This window comes from Nothobranchius furzeri, chromosome 5, assembly GCF_043380555.1.
Source record: "Nothobranchius furzeri strain GRZ-AD chromosome 5, NfurGRZ-RIMD1, whole genome shotgun sequence".
Taxonomy (NCBI): domain Eukaryota; kingdom Metazoa; phylum Chordata; class Actinopteri; order Cyprinodontiformes; family Nothobranchiidae; genus Nothobranchius; species Nothobranchius furzeri.
Genome location: NC_091745.1, coordinates 32,454,694 through 32,468,500, shown reverse-complemented (window position 1 = coordinate 32,468,500; position 13,807 = coordinate 32,454,694). Strand labels below are relative to the sequence as shown.

Here is a 13,807-nt window from a genome sequence, read left to right as displayed (position 1 = left end):
CTGCAACTCGAAATAGAGAACTATGGAATCGACGAGTCAGGGCAATAGAAATCACTTCACTTTTGAAGTCCTAACTGAAGGCACAGGAGGTGCAAGTGGAGGAACAGGACCGGCCGGGACAGGCGGTTCAAGAGCCCGAGATAGGCGGCTCACAACTCTGCGGACCGAATCCCCTAGAGAGGTCAACCGCGTGGAGAAGTGACGAAATGGGAAAAATGACAAACCCCACGACAGGCAGAGGTTTTGGCATGCAGTGAATATCACAACAGAATCAGCGGAGGACCAGGAGTAAGACACTGGTTGAAACCTGAGACCAGGATCTGTCGACAAATCACGCACCACCCTGTTCACCACACCAAGCCGAACCATGGTCGGACCATTGAATGTAATATTATCCACCGTAGCTGGAGAAAGAGCAAAGAAGTTGTTATCATAAAAAGGAGAAAACTCCACTTTAGACTTGTGCTCACCAGGATCCAAGTAATATAGAGTGACCTCACCTACATGGACCGTAATACTATGTGGAACTGTTACCCACAGAGTTTGAGAAGGAATCACAACTCATGTGGACACACCATGATGCTCATAGAAAACATCAGCTTCACGAGCAGAGGTATTAACTAACCAACGGTCACCAACAGCAGCAGTAGTTTGAACAACATCTGGATTGACAATTAACGGGATAGCACTGCCCAATGAGAAAGCCAAGTGAGTCTGAAGGGCCATCGGGTCCTTCGAGGTCACACAAGCAATCGCAGACCAAACCATGGCCAGGGACACGAGGTACGGAGAGATTCTTTCCATGGGGAGGGTATCGATCGAAGAGCTCACGTCCCGACCATAGTCGGACAGGCAAATGGTCAGCATCTGTGTATGAGCATAGTCAACATTCACAAAAGAACGTAACTCATTCACAGAAGTTGTTGTACGCAAAATGTCGCTGTGAGTGTTGAGTACCACCATAGTCTGTTGTTCAGACGTGCCCAGCTGTCTCAAGGCGTGCCGTTCCTGCAGTACCTGCTTACGCAGAGCCGAATATTCTCTGTTAAGCTCATCGACGTGTCGACAAACTGTGTTAACCTCAATTGAGTTGACTGAAGAGAAAACAAACTTTAAAAGATTGCCAATTGTATTAGCAATTGAGAAAAGTTCGTCAAGGAAACGCTTCGGCCTAATGTTGGTATCGGAAAACTCATTATTCGAAAATGTGAATTTAAGCACCTGGATAAGTATGTGACGGATGTCAGCTTCTGCGTGCTGTGTCAGGGTACTAGTCCAGCGGGCTCCCGTTTCCGAGAGGTTGCCAAAGGCATTTGTCATTTTATCAGTTCACGCTAGCCTAGTGAACTAGACCAAATTCTTGCTTTGCAAAGAATGGTCTAGGCATGCTCCATTGGAACCTCGCAGCTCCTACCAGGACTCTGGCTGGCTAATCACAGCTCTCTATAGGGGTTTCAAACACATAAAGAGCTGTGATTGGTCCATAATGGTGGGCCAATCATAGTGCTCTATCTGCTTAGTGAACAAATCACAGAGCTTTATCCGCTTTGTGGGCCAATCAGGGCACTCTATATGCCTGGTGGGTGGGATGATGCAACAGAGTGAAACAAGAGTATGTCACATTCTTTGTCCAGTGGAATGCGGAGATCATTTGAAAGACAACGGTAGAACCCGCCCCACAACCGAGAGCCGTCAATGGAGCGTGGCCAGACTAAATAATACATTTATTTAGTCTGGCTTGCCAGGCTAAGTACACGCCATAGCGGAGTCGAATTTGAGGAAAATCTTTTGAGTGAACAGACGATAGTTGGTCATCAATAGACCTGGGCGGTCTCGGAGCGTGATACCTGAAGAGGGCCCAGGTTTTTAAAGACGCGTTGGAGGAGACTGAGAATGAATCTCAGCCGCGGTCGATATCAGACCGATACACGCGACTAACAAAATGTAGTTTGTCAGACCTGAAAATGGAAACCAGGAACATTTTAGACTGTAGACTGGCGCGGTCTTGCGAGGGTTTGGCGCAGGTGGGCGTTCCGGAGGGTCCTTGGTCAATGCGTAGGTGCAGTCAGAGAGATAAGGGTCAACCAGCAGTGGTACAGGGTGCCATTCAACCCCCCCCTTTGGTAGGTGAGTCACCAACTTCTGGGCTAGAGGTCATTAGCGCCAGCTGTAGTGCAGTAGGGTCAGTGATGTCATTGGCCCGTCCTTTGACAGGTGGGGTACCCACCGCAAGGTTGTGGGCTTCAGCTGGAGTATCAGTGCCACCATCAATCCCCCCTTTGAAAGGTGGTTTTCCCACCGCAGGGTGCGGAGTTTCAGGTGGTGTGTCGCTGCAACTGACACCTCCCCCTAGAGTAGGTTGTTTTCCCACCACAGGGTGACGTGGTGCTGCTTCAGCGACGACGCAGACACTTTGGATGTCACTGACTTCACTGGAACGGGATCGACTGGTCAGACTGGCGGCCGCGTTGTAGTTAACAACGCCTAAAGAGGGAATGAGGTCCTCGAGACCCCAAGGGCGCCGGTTGAGTCAGCCGAGTTCGGAGTGTCCAATCACCGAATGAAATGTCAGCTTCGAAGCGTTGGAACAGGTCCACTCCCAACAGGAATGGAAATGATTCAACGTTATTTAGAAACACTGGATGGCTCACGGACATGTCTCCCACTGTGAAGTTGATGGACACCATGTTTGACAAGTTCATTTGGTCTGTCAAGTAAGGATGGATGCCCACAGCGCAGGGCGTGAGTCCTAAGATGCGATCCTGTGCAGCTGCAGCCATGCGGCCCTGCTCCCAGAGAGAGCTGGACATGATGGTGAAATCCGAACCGGAGTCCAAGACATCTTCACAGTCCAGCATCCCCTCCAGGGTCACCGGAATGTGAGGTTTATCAGTAGGACCTTTACGGATGATACTGCAGCGAACCCTTCGTGGAAGTCTGGATGGTGAGCTAGGCTGGACAGGTCCGGTGGCAGGTTCCGTGGGTGCTAGAGGACTAGCTCTGATGTAAGTGAACACACCAGACCTCGCCGAGGTCTCAGGTGTCAGTGTATGCACCGTTGTGGCAGGCTCCGCCTCTGCAGGACCTGCTTCCACAACCGAGCCACAGGCAGGTTGAGGAGGTTCTATTGCAGAGATGCACAGAACTGACTCACATTCTGTCGAATCTTTCAACAGGTCAAGAAGTGCGGCCCCAGAGCTTGAATTTTTCCAGGAGATCGGCTCCCAGAATCAGTTCTCGGCCTTGGGGCAGGACTGTTTTCCTTGCGAGCACTACGCGGTGAGTCTCGGCCAGAAGGAGCGCGGCTCTTGCCTGAGCGAGGCAACTCTCTCCTGGAGGAGTATGATGAACCCCCTTTTTCTTTAAAAGAAACACGATGTTTATCGCGACCGAGTCGTGGTGACTTATGGGCCATTCCCATCTGTACCGGGTCGGCCCGGGCCGGGTAGCCCCAGTCGGCCCCAGCCTGGCTCGGTTGATTCCACACATCCTTGCCTTAAGCCCATGTGGGCTGATTCTACCCACCAATCAGAGGCTTTCTCTAATGGAAGGTGTGAATTTGCTGTCAGCAGTGGGTGTGTTGGCCCTGGTCGGCCTGAAGCAGACCCCCTCGAGAAGAGGGCTGAGAATGAGCCTTGGCTGGCCCGGAAAAATACCAGGCCACCCAGATATGTAAACAACCTACGCTACCCGGCCCGGGCCAACCCGGTACAGATGGAAATGGCCCATTAGGGTCCCCTCCATCAGCCGGTCACCGTGGATCAAACGGCGACTGGGGGAGCTAAGCCTCCGGGAGAAAACTCCAGTTACACAAGAATTGTACACAGTGCTCACAAATGCACTCAGAAAAGACATAAAATATAAAAATAATGATGAGTCAGGCTTAGGTGAAGAGATTATACAGCTCCCCATGTAAGAGGTGACTGGTGTCACCTCCTTTTAGTAAGTTAAATGGAGGTCGACTGCACTCTAGTGGCTGATAATATCGCCTCATTTCAACCAGAAACATCAAATTTTAAATAAATTTTGAGTGTTTTGATAGTTAAAATGACTCAAAGTCAACACGAAGTGTCAAAATGTACAAATAAATGGGCTTAAGGCTCGCCAAATATGTAGTGTATCAATAGTTACATCTTATGTAGGAAACCATCGAAGGTGAGATTCCATAGAAAATATGAAATTAATTTGATGTTTCTTTGAATACATATCTTTAACCAGAAGATCGGAACTTTTTATTGCAGGGATTAGGTAACACTTCGTAATAACCCAGAGTCAAAAAGAGAGACAAGTTTTAAAGTTTAAGAAGATTTATTTCTGAACAATTTAAAACAACGCTAACTCTAACTTTAAACACTATGTGATGAATGGATCTAGTTGTGAATGAGGCAAAATGGATGGTGTAAATGTGGAATGTTGTTATTAGAACTCTCGTTTCCGGAGAAGCCTTAGTTCTGTGTGGGAGCCAATGTTTTGCTCTAAACTATAGTCGGAGTTTCAAAAACCACATTCAGATGCTATCTTGCCGAGCAACATACCCTTGTGGAGACCTCCGTTGCAGATCCAGAATGCCAGGTTCTCTAACCCCTCTTTGGTACCGAAGCCAGTGAAACAGCGTACAGTACGACCGACTAGTCTTGGAATGCCCCCAGGTAAGTGGCAGTTGGTTTACAGCGTCAGCGGGACCCTGAAGGGTCGTGAGTTCAGCTTTTACTCTGAAGGAGCGTTGCGTCAGGTGGATCTTGCAACAGGTTTTTATTTTTGAGAAATAATTTCATTATTGAACAACAACCATGTTGTCAATGAACCCAAAAGATCTGATTAATATCAAAGCTGAATGTTTTTGGAAGTAGTTTTTAGTTAGTTTTTAGTTTTAGCTATTTTAGGGGGATATCTGTGTGTGCAAGTGACTATTACTGTGCATAATTATTAGGCTACTTAACAAAAAACAAATATATACCCATTTCAATTATTTATTTTTACCAGTGAAACCAATATAACATCTCCACATTCACAAATATACATTTCTGACATTCAAAAACAATACAAAAACAAATCAGCGACCAGTATAGCCACCTTTCTTTGCAAGGACACTCGTACTGTTTTCCCTCCTTGTAAATCTCACATTTGATGATGGTCCACAGGTTCTCAATGGGGTTCAGATCAGGTGAACAAGGAGGCCATGTCATTAGTTTTTCTTCTTTTATACCCTTTCTTGCCAGCCACACTGTGGAGTACTTGGACGCGTGTGATTGAGCATTGTCCCGCATGAAAATCATGTTTTTCTTGAAGGATGCAGACTTCTTCCTGTACCACTGCTTGAAGAAGGTGTCTTCCAGAAACTGGCAGTAGGACTGGGAGTTGAGCTTGACTCCATCCTCAACCCGAAAAGGCCCCACAAGCTCATCTTTGATGATACCAGCCCAAACCAGTACTCCACCTTGCTGGCGCCTGAGTCGGACTGGAGCTCTCTGCCCTTTACCAATCCAGCCACGGGCCCATCCATCTGGCCCATCAAGACTCTCATTTCATCAGTCCATAAAACCTTAGAAAAACCAGTCTTGAGATATTTCTTGGCCCAGTCTTGACGTTTCAGCTTGTGTGTCTTGTTCAGTGGTGGTCGTCTTTCAGCCTTTCTTACCTTGGCCATGTCTCCGAGTATTGCACACCTTGTGCTTTTGGGCACTCCAGTGATGTTGCAGCTCTGAAATATGGCCAAACTGGTGGCAAGTGGCATCTTGGCAGCTGCACGCTTGACTTTTCTCAGTTCATGGGCAGTTATTTTGCGCTTTGGTTTGTCCACACGCTTCTTGCGACCCTGTTGACTATTTTGAATGAAACACTTGATTGTTCGATGATCACGCTTCAGAAGCTTTGCAATTTTAAGACTGCTGCCTCCCTCTGCAAGATATCTCACTATTTTTGACCTTTCTGAGCCTGTCAAGTCCTTCTTTTGACCCATTTTGCCAAAGGAAAGGAAGTTGCCTAATAATTATGCACACCTGATATAGGGTGTTGATGTCATTAGACCACACCCCTTCTCATTACAGAGATGCACATCACCTAATATGCTTAACTGGTAGTAGGCTTTCGAGCCTATACAGCTTGGAGTAAGAAAACATGCATGAAGAGGATGATGTGGACAAAATACTCATTTGCCTAATAATTCTGCACTCCCTGTAGAAACACTGCACAGATCATGCCACGCGTCGAAAGGAAAGCTCTGATTGGAGAGACAAAGGAATGTGTCATGTGATTAACATTACATGTGATCAGTCTAGTGTGTAGTTTAAAAGTTATATTACTTATTAAAATACTATCATAGGATTATAATATCAAGTAATTAATATTCTCATTTAACAGATTTATTTAATATTGAGCTTTACATGATTATTTGGACTAACACAGGTATTTGGCCATTATTTAATAGAAGAAAATAGTTTTGATCTTCTTTCTTCTCTTGAGCTGTAGGGGGAGGCAAATAGCTAGTTAAAAGATTTTAGATGCAGAGGCATCAAAAGGCCTTGAGCAAAATCTTTAGGAGATAAGTTCTTCCTGAGGTACGAATAAACCTGCCTTGTCTTGCCTTGGAGCTAATTTGTCTGCGTGATGATCTCAGAAATATAAATTGGGAGTGTCACAACATTTCTTTTCTGCCAGCTCTGCAGATGGATGAGACATCCAAGATGCAAAGTCAAACGCTACCGTAGGTTATTCATCCCCTCTGCAGTAAGAGTGTACTGGTATTATCTTGTTGCACAATACCATCAATGCAATATTTAGTATGTGTTAAATACTTGTGCAATACCAAATGAACATTAGTATTTCTGTGTCCTTTATGCTGCATAGTTCTGGAAACATGAGCTTCCTCCCCCCCACCCCCCCACCCCCCCGTTGTTTTACTGGTTGAAAGTTACAATAATAGCTTATTGTCTTTGTGTGTTTACCTGTAATCTTATTATTTCTCTAAGTGCATGTATGCTGTAGCAAGTGAATCTCCCCAGTGGGGGATCAATAAAGTCTATTCTATTCTATTTCATTTAAAGAAGTCATGAAGATAGCTTTGTAATGTTTCTAGTCCTATAGACTGCAAATTAAAATGGTAAGTAACAAAGGAATTACAAGGAGTTAAATACTGCCAGATTAAGAGAATGACTGGGCTGGTTCCAAAATGCTTTTTCCCACTTTGTAACTCGAGGAAAAATGATAAAAGACAACATTTCACCTAGGAGTGGAATTTACCTTTTAAAAATATTTAACATGGAAATTTTTACTATGATAAAGATTGCTCGGATAACAAATGAATACTGCTTGTATTGTGTGCACTCTTATTTTATTTTGATTGAACAGATAATGAGTCACATTTTAGATGGTACATGTCAAAAGAGTATGTGAATACTGAATTCCTACATGATAACCTTTTCTTCAGTGTCTTGGAATAAATCAAAAATTGATTTTTTTCATTGGTTTTGTCTTTTCAAGCTCATCGCGATGCTTCAACGGATTGTACTGTTCTAACCGCCGCTTCCAGATGAAACAGCACGCAGACTTTGAGGTTATCCTCACAGAAGATAAAGGCTGGGGGCTGCGTGCAGCTAAAGATTTACCTCCGTATGGAATTTGCATTGTCAACAAAAAAAATCTGGATTTTGTGTTACCTGTAGTCATTTAAAAGAAGGAAAGCAATTTTTAAGTTTATCTTTTTTGTACCCCTAGAAACACATTTGTCCTGGAATACTGTGGAGAGGTGTTGGACCACAAAGAGTTCAAAACGAGGGTTAAAGAATATGCTCGCAACAAGAACATTCACTACTATTTTATGGCTCTGAAGAATAATGAGGTAAATAAAGACTTTGTGTTCAAATGAATTAGCAATGTTTGGGTAAAATCTATCTTATTCTGGATTAGAGAATGGTGGAAATATTTATAATGTCTCTGCAGATTATTGATGCAACACTGAAGGGAAATTGCTCTCGATTCATGAACCACAGCTGTGAGCCCAATTGTGAGACCCAAAAGGTACGAATGGCAAAGCAACCTCTTGTGTTTTTGAGTTCTTCCTGAGAGTTCAGTCACGTAAAGCTATCGTTTAACCTTCTTTCAGTGGACTGTTAATGGTCAGCTTCGAGTTGGGTTCTTCACCACCAAGACTGTCACTGCAGGAAATGAACTGACGTTTGACTACCAGTTTCAGAGATACGGGTACTGTTTCACTGTTACAGATATTGTCTATGCATTTATTTTTTTGCATGATCACACACTGATCACACCAGCAAAATCATTCAAATTAGTTTGTCGTTTTAAAAGGACATTTGCTGTATTTTAATTATTATTATTATTTTTTAACCTTTTCCCGCAGAAAAGAAGCACAGAAATGTTTCTGTGGGGCGCCCAGCTGCAGAGGCTTCCTTGGTGGGGAGAACAGAGTCAGCGTTCGAGCGGCAGGGGGGAAGATGAAGAAAGATCGCAATCGAAAGAGTGCTCTCACCACGGTCAGTTTTATCTGCAGGGTGTCTTGGTTTTTATCTATTTAACATATTTTAAAACAATAATTAAAAAAAAGTGTTTATTCACCAGCTGCTCTTTATTGTGTCTTCAAGGTTTATTATAGCCTAGGAATCTAGACCAACCACAACAATATCAAAATGATTTTGCTCTACAGGTCTGTGTAGCCATGCCCCACTGTAGCCTCAGCAGGTAATAATAATAATAATAATAATACATTTCATTAGTACCACGCTTTACATTTAAAAATCTGAAAGCGCTGGTCTACCATTGCTTCGAACACTTTTATTTCATGTCAATCACAACACTACGTTTGTTAGGCAGGTTTAACTCTAGAGTTGTGACGGAGAAATGCTAAAAAGATAATAGTGACTCAGGAGTGGCACTTGTTTGAAATGGCTTTGACATCAACGTTGAACAATTTAGACTTGAACCACTTCAATAAAAATGGGGGGGGGGTGTCTGTTTTTAACATGTTCTTCTTTTTTATTTTAACATGTTCTTGAGGCATCTTTCTTATGCTACAGCAGGGTGTCTGTGGAGTATTGAAAAGAATTAAGATGATAAATCAATTTTTATCACTGTCTTAAATGTTGATTATTATTTTTTTCCTGAGATAGCCATCCAGTTTGAATCCCAAAAACATCGTAAAAGTGTGTGCATTTAGTAATTTCTGTTAAAAAAATGAACTGGATATTGTGAGTGTTAGTAATTTTCCTCTCAGAGCTCCAGGGTGGGGCAAAAGTAAAAAAAAAAAAAAAAGTGCAAATTTGCAGCGTCCTGGCTGGACATTCTGGACTTCAAAGAGGGGCTGCAGCCAGTTGAGGAGAATGTAAGTGAGGCATAATGTATGTTATGCAAGAAAAAAATAAGTATTGTGTCAATGCGCATTAACTCGTAAAGTCCCATATGTGTTGTGTTAGCCACAAAGCCACTGCTAGCCGCCAAGAGCAGGAGAGGTGTTTTGGTGTCTCCACATAGCAGAGAAACACCATTCAATTAACTCAAGATGAGGCTGAAAGATCCCCTTGGCAAATGCTGTTGAATGTGCTCACTCCCAAGGCTCTAAGTGCGTGTTTGTGTGGAATGTCGTCAGTGGAAGTGTTTAAGGTGCAAATAAAATTAGGGGGCAGTTTGCCACAGGAATGTGGATATGGGGTCCATACCCGCACCCCCTGACTTGCCCACCCCCAAGGTCCTATGTGCATGTTTGTGTGATGATGTGAGGGAGCAGGAGGAGAAAAATGTGTGGGGATGGAGAGGAATGGCTGGTTGGCTTAAGGCCTCCAGGGTGCCAGCTCCCCCACTGGCCCCAATAGGCACCTCCGGTCCCAAAATGCCACCCAGGGCAGGAAGACCCCAGGCCATCTCACCAGGGCCCAAAGCAGCAGCATCGCAGAGCCCCACCGAGTCAGACGGCACCAACCCAACAGAATATCTACTCCCATCCCTGCATTTGCACAACTTCCAGAATATGTGAGACATGAGACATCCAGGTAAGGTTGGGTCCTCCCCCTCCTGGACATCCATTTCCCCCGTGATGGGACAGAGTTGTTATTATACCAGAGGAGCCATGGTCCACCCCTTGCATTCCTGTCCACCCCGCCCCTGAGCCTGGGCCAGGCACTGCCACGTGTTCTCGTCATCTTCCTGGCAGCATACAAGTCAGGACTCAATCCCTAAGGCCCCACCCAGACCCACTCAGGGATGATGCAGCCACCAGGCAGCAACCGATGATCACCGCCAAGACCTCCTAAGGGGCCCCACTCACAACCGCCAGTAGTCAACCTCCTAGGCAACCCAAGCACCTCCAGAGCGGGGCAGCAGCTCCCCAGCCCCAAACACCCCCAGTGAACCCACCTCCAGGGAATCCCGCAGGACAATATCAATGACCGGCTATGTGATGGAACCAATCAAAGAAGCCCATAGAGGTTGATTTGAAGTGGAAGCAGTTATGATTCATTCTTCAAACAATGCCACACAAAAAGCCTCAAAATGAGCAAAGATGAAGATATTGAAATAAAATTCAAGCTAAATGTGATGAAAACACATTTTACCGTGCATTACTTTGAGTATTCATTAAGCATAACATATCCCAGCCCAGTGGTTTTTTTTACGGGGCATAGCAAATGCTGTCATCATCTGGGTAATGAAATATAATTTTTTTTCATACCCCCTATAATGTGCTCACAGATCATTAGAGGTATGCGTACCCCTGGTTGGGAATCACTGCAGTACACATTTTTTTGAGAAATAAATGAACACAAGTTGAAGAATTATGTTTTATTTATTTTTTTGTCAGTAGGATGGTGTAATTGGAATAAAATTTTAATATAAATGGTTTTGACTTAGACTACTGCCCCCCGCGACCCAACTCTGGATAAGCGGATGAAAATGGATTGATGGATGGTTTTAAAAAGACTTTGAATTTAGCTTGAAGGAACATGTAGAACACCTGTAACCACATGCTGCCTTTTTCACAGGTGGATGAGGAACTCGAGGTGTTGCTGGAGAATGGAGAGGGTCTGTATGATGAGAAGCAGGTGGTGTCTCTCTGCAGGCTGATGGTCCGAGTGGAAACCATGGAGCAGAAACTTATCTGTCTCAAGCTCATACAAGTATGATCCATGGGGTTAATGCCTTATTTGTGTCCGTTGTTGATACTTCTCTTCCACTGCATGACATGTTTTTGTGCTGCACAGGATACACAGAACCAATCAAGCCTGAAGCAGTTCTTAGATCATCACGGGCTGTCTTTGTTGTGGATCTTCATGGGGCTCTCTGAGGGTAAAGGCGAAAGCACCAACAACATCAAGCTGCAAATAGAGGTGAAATTTGAAAAATACATTAAATGCCTTCAGGTATAAAATTATTATTGTTCTGTATGATTAATTGATAACCTTCTACCATTTAAGTATAAGCTGACCTTCTTGCAGATTATGAAGACCCTGGCTGTGCTCCCCATCTCTACCAAGAACATGCTGGAGGAGAGCAAAGTCCTTGCCCTTATTCAGCGGTGGGCTCAGACGAAAACTCTTCCTCAGCAAGCTGAGATGGATGGCTACTCCAGTGAGAACACCTCCCGAGCCCAAACTCCACTCAACATTCCTGACGGTTCCTCCACCAAAATGGCACCAGAACTGGACAGCGACACCTCCAAACCTGCTGTATACCAACGCCTTAAAATTGTGAGTGAAAATAGCCTGGACAGCGCTCTGTCTGATGCTAGCAAAGCCTCTGACGAGAAGGAAGAAGAGGAGGACGAGGAGGAAGAGGAGGACGATGATGAAAAGTCTCATGCAGATTTTTCTGAAAGAAAAAGGTTGAAAGAAGCAGCAAACCGAACTAAAGTGTCGGTGGAGGAGTCTGTGAAAGAGATTGTGGGAGAAAAACTGGAAAAGATGGAGACTAATTCAAACGATCAACAACAACTTGAGAATATGGTCAGTATAGACAAAAATGAGTTTGATGTGGAAAATAAGGCTACAGAAATTAAGGAAGACATAAGAGTGGCTGAGGCAGAAGAAGTCGAGGTATTAAAATTTTCTTGTGAAGAACAGGACGGTGTACAACGGCAGAGCAGCCAGATCACACCAGATGAGACTGAAATGGAAGAAGAAACATCTAATCACAAAACTGAATCAAGCGGTCAGTCCAGTCAAACGATTGCTGCTAATGGTCCAGCTGAGCAACCATCAGCATCTGCAAAGACTCAAGAGGCAGAGATGCATCCTCCGAGCAGCGAGCTACACCTTGGTGAATCTACCACCGAGGCCGCCTTTAGTTCAGAGACCCCAAAGGTTGCAGTCGTCTTGGAGGTCAAAGCAATGCAGGTAGAGGCATCAGTGATAGGAACTCCTTCTCAGGATGAAGAGGAGGGCGTCTCAGATGTGGAAAGTGAAAGGAGTCAAGAGCCTCAACTCAGTGCCTTAGACATAAGTGGGATGGCTGGTAGGCTTCTGGAAAGCTGGAAGGATCTGAAGGTTAGTTGAGAGCCAAAATGTGGAGAATCATCATGTATCTTAGAGAAACTATTAAAATCCTTTTTTGCTTTCTCAAATCTAAGTTGGGCTTGTCTTATTTAGGAGGTATACAGGATACCAAAGAAGAGCCAGGTGGAAAAGGAAACAAGAGGTAAGATCTTTTCAAAGCTTCTACTTAATGTTTTAGTTTTGATTTCAATAAGTTACATTTTCTCAGATCTCAGCCGAGATCGAGACACGTCCATGACTCCACACCACACTTCAGGCAGCCGAGATAGAGAACGGGAGCGAGAGAAGGATAGAGAACGTGACAGAGATCGAGATTATGATCGAGACTGGGACAGGGAGCGAGATCGGGACAGAGACAGAGAACGGGACAGGGACAGAGTCTCAGACAAAACTCCACGTAGTTCTGAGCGGCGACGAAGGCGCTCCCTGTCTCCGCCACCTTCATCCTATGATAGAAGCAGCCGACGTGCCGATGAACGGTAGGAGTTCTCAGCCTATCATACAATGTTGTGGAAACCGTCCACACAGCCCATTGTCATTTGTAAACCTTTGGCACTCAGCTGTAGTTGCTTCTGGATTTCTAAGGTTTGACCCATCAAACAGCAAGATGTCGAGGGGAGCTGGTGGTAAGGAACGCAATAAGCTGTCCACAGAGGAGCGAAGGAAGCTGTTTGAACTGGAAGTCGCCCAGAGGGAAGCTCAGAAGCAGATACAGCTTCAGCAGCAGCTCCAGACTATGGTTTATGATCCTGCTTTAACCTATGTGTCCAGCCCCAGCTTCATCACCTACCCTCCTGGGTACCCCATACAGACCTTTGTGGACCCCTCCAACCCTAATGCAGGCAAAGTCCTCCTCCCTACCCCTCCTGTTGAACCAACCCTTACCTATGATCAGACTTCTCCTCAGCGCCATATCTCAGACCTGAGCGTGTCCTCTCCATCCTCCACACCCCAGACAACATCAGTCTCTAATCTCTCTCAGCACATCACCACCACAGACCTCATCAGCAGCACCCCTCAGCAGTATGTCCAGCAAGCTGTAGCAAAACAGGAGGCTGGGCTATCTGTTCTCTCGGTGCCGACCCAGTCAGCCCCTCAAGTGCATGGCCAGCAGAGCTACACCACTCTCTGGGATCCAAGTACCCAGCAGGCTGTGGCAGTGCAGACCCAGCCAGCTCAGCAGTACGCCACAGCTCCGGGACCAGCTCAGACTCAGACGGCCATCTATTACCAGGGTCAACCATGCCAGACGATCTACAGCATCCCTGCTGCATATCCTCAGACCAGCACTCCTGTCATTCAGGTGCTTGGCT

The 13,807-nt window shown here is 45.2% G+C and overlaps 1 protein-coding gene and 1 long non-coding RNA gene across 7 annotated transcripts in view; one reads left to right on the top strand and one right to left on the bottom strand.

Annotated features, from left to right (window-relative positions):
* Window positions 1-13,807, bottom strand: part of LOC139070014 (uncharacterized) — a 162,856-nt gene that overhangs the window by 87,739 nt on the left and 61,310 nt on the right. The window lies entirely within an intron of this gene.
* The window catches only part of setd2 (SET domain containing 2, histone lysine methyltransferase), a 111,781-nt gene that overhangs the window by 74,782 nt on the left and 23,192 nt on the right, over window positions 1-13,807 (top strand). For all 6 annotated transcript variants that reach the window (XM_070551558.1, XM_070551559.1, XM_070551560.1 and 3 more), the window contains 11 exons: window positions 7,480-7,608; window positions 7,714-7,837; window positions 7,939-8,016; window positions 8,102-8,199; window positions 8,357-8,489; window positions 10,986-11,120; window positions 11,205-11,330; window positions 11,439-12,485; window positions 12,588-12,636; window positions 12,703-12,973; window positions 13,080-13,797. In XM_070551558.1, coding sequence (XP_070407659.1) covers window positions 7,480-7,608; window positions 7,714-7,837; window positions 7,939-8,016; window positions 8,102-8,199; window positions 8,357-8,489; window positions 10,986-11,120; window positions 11,205-11,330; window positions 11,439-12,485; window positions 12,588-12,636; window positions 12,703-12,973; window positions 13,080-13,797 — 2,908 coding nt within the window. The remainder of the gene's footprint in view (window positions 1-7,479; window positions 7,609-7,713; window positions 7,838-7,938; window positions 8,017-8,101; window positions 8,200-8,356; window positions 8,490-10,985; window positions 11,121-11,204; window positions 11,331-11,438; window positions 12,486-12,587; window positions 12,637-12,702; window positions 12,974-13,079; window positions 13,798-13,807) is intronic.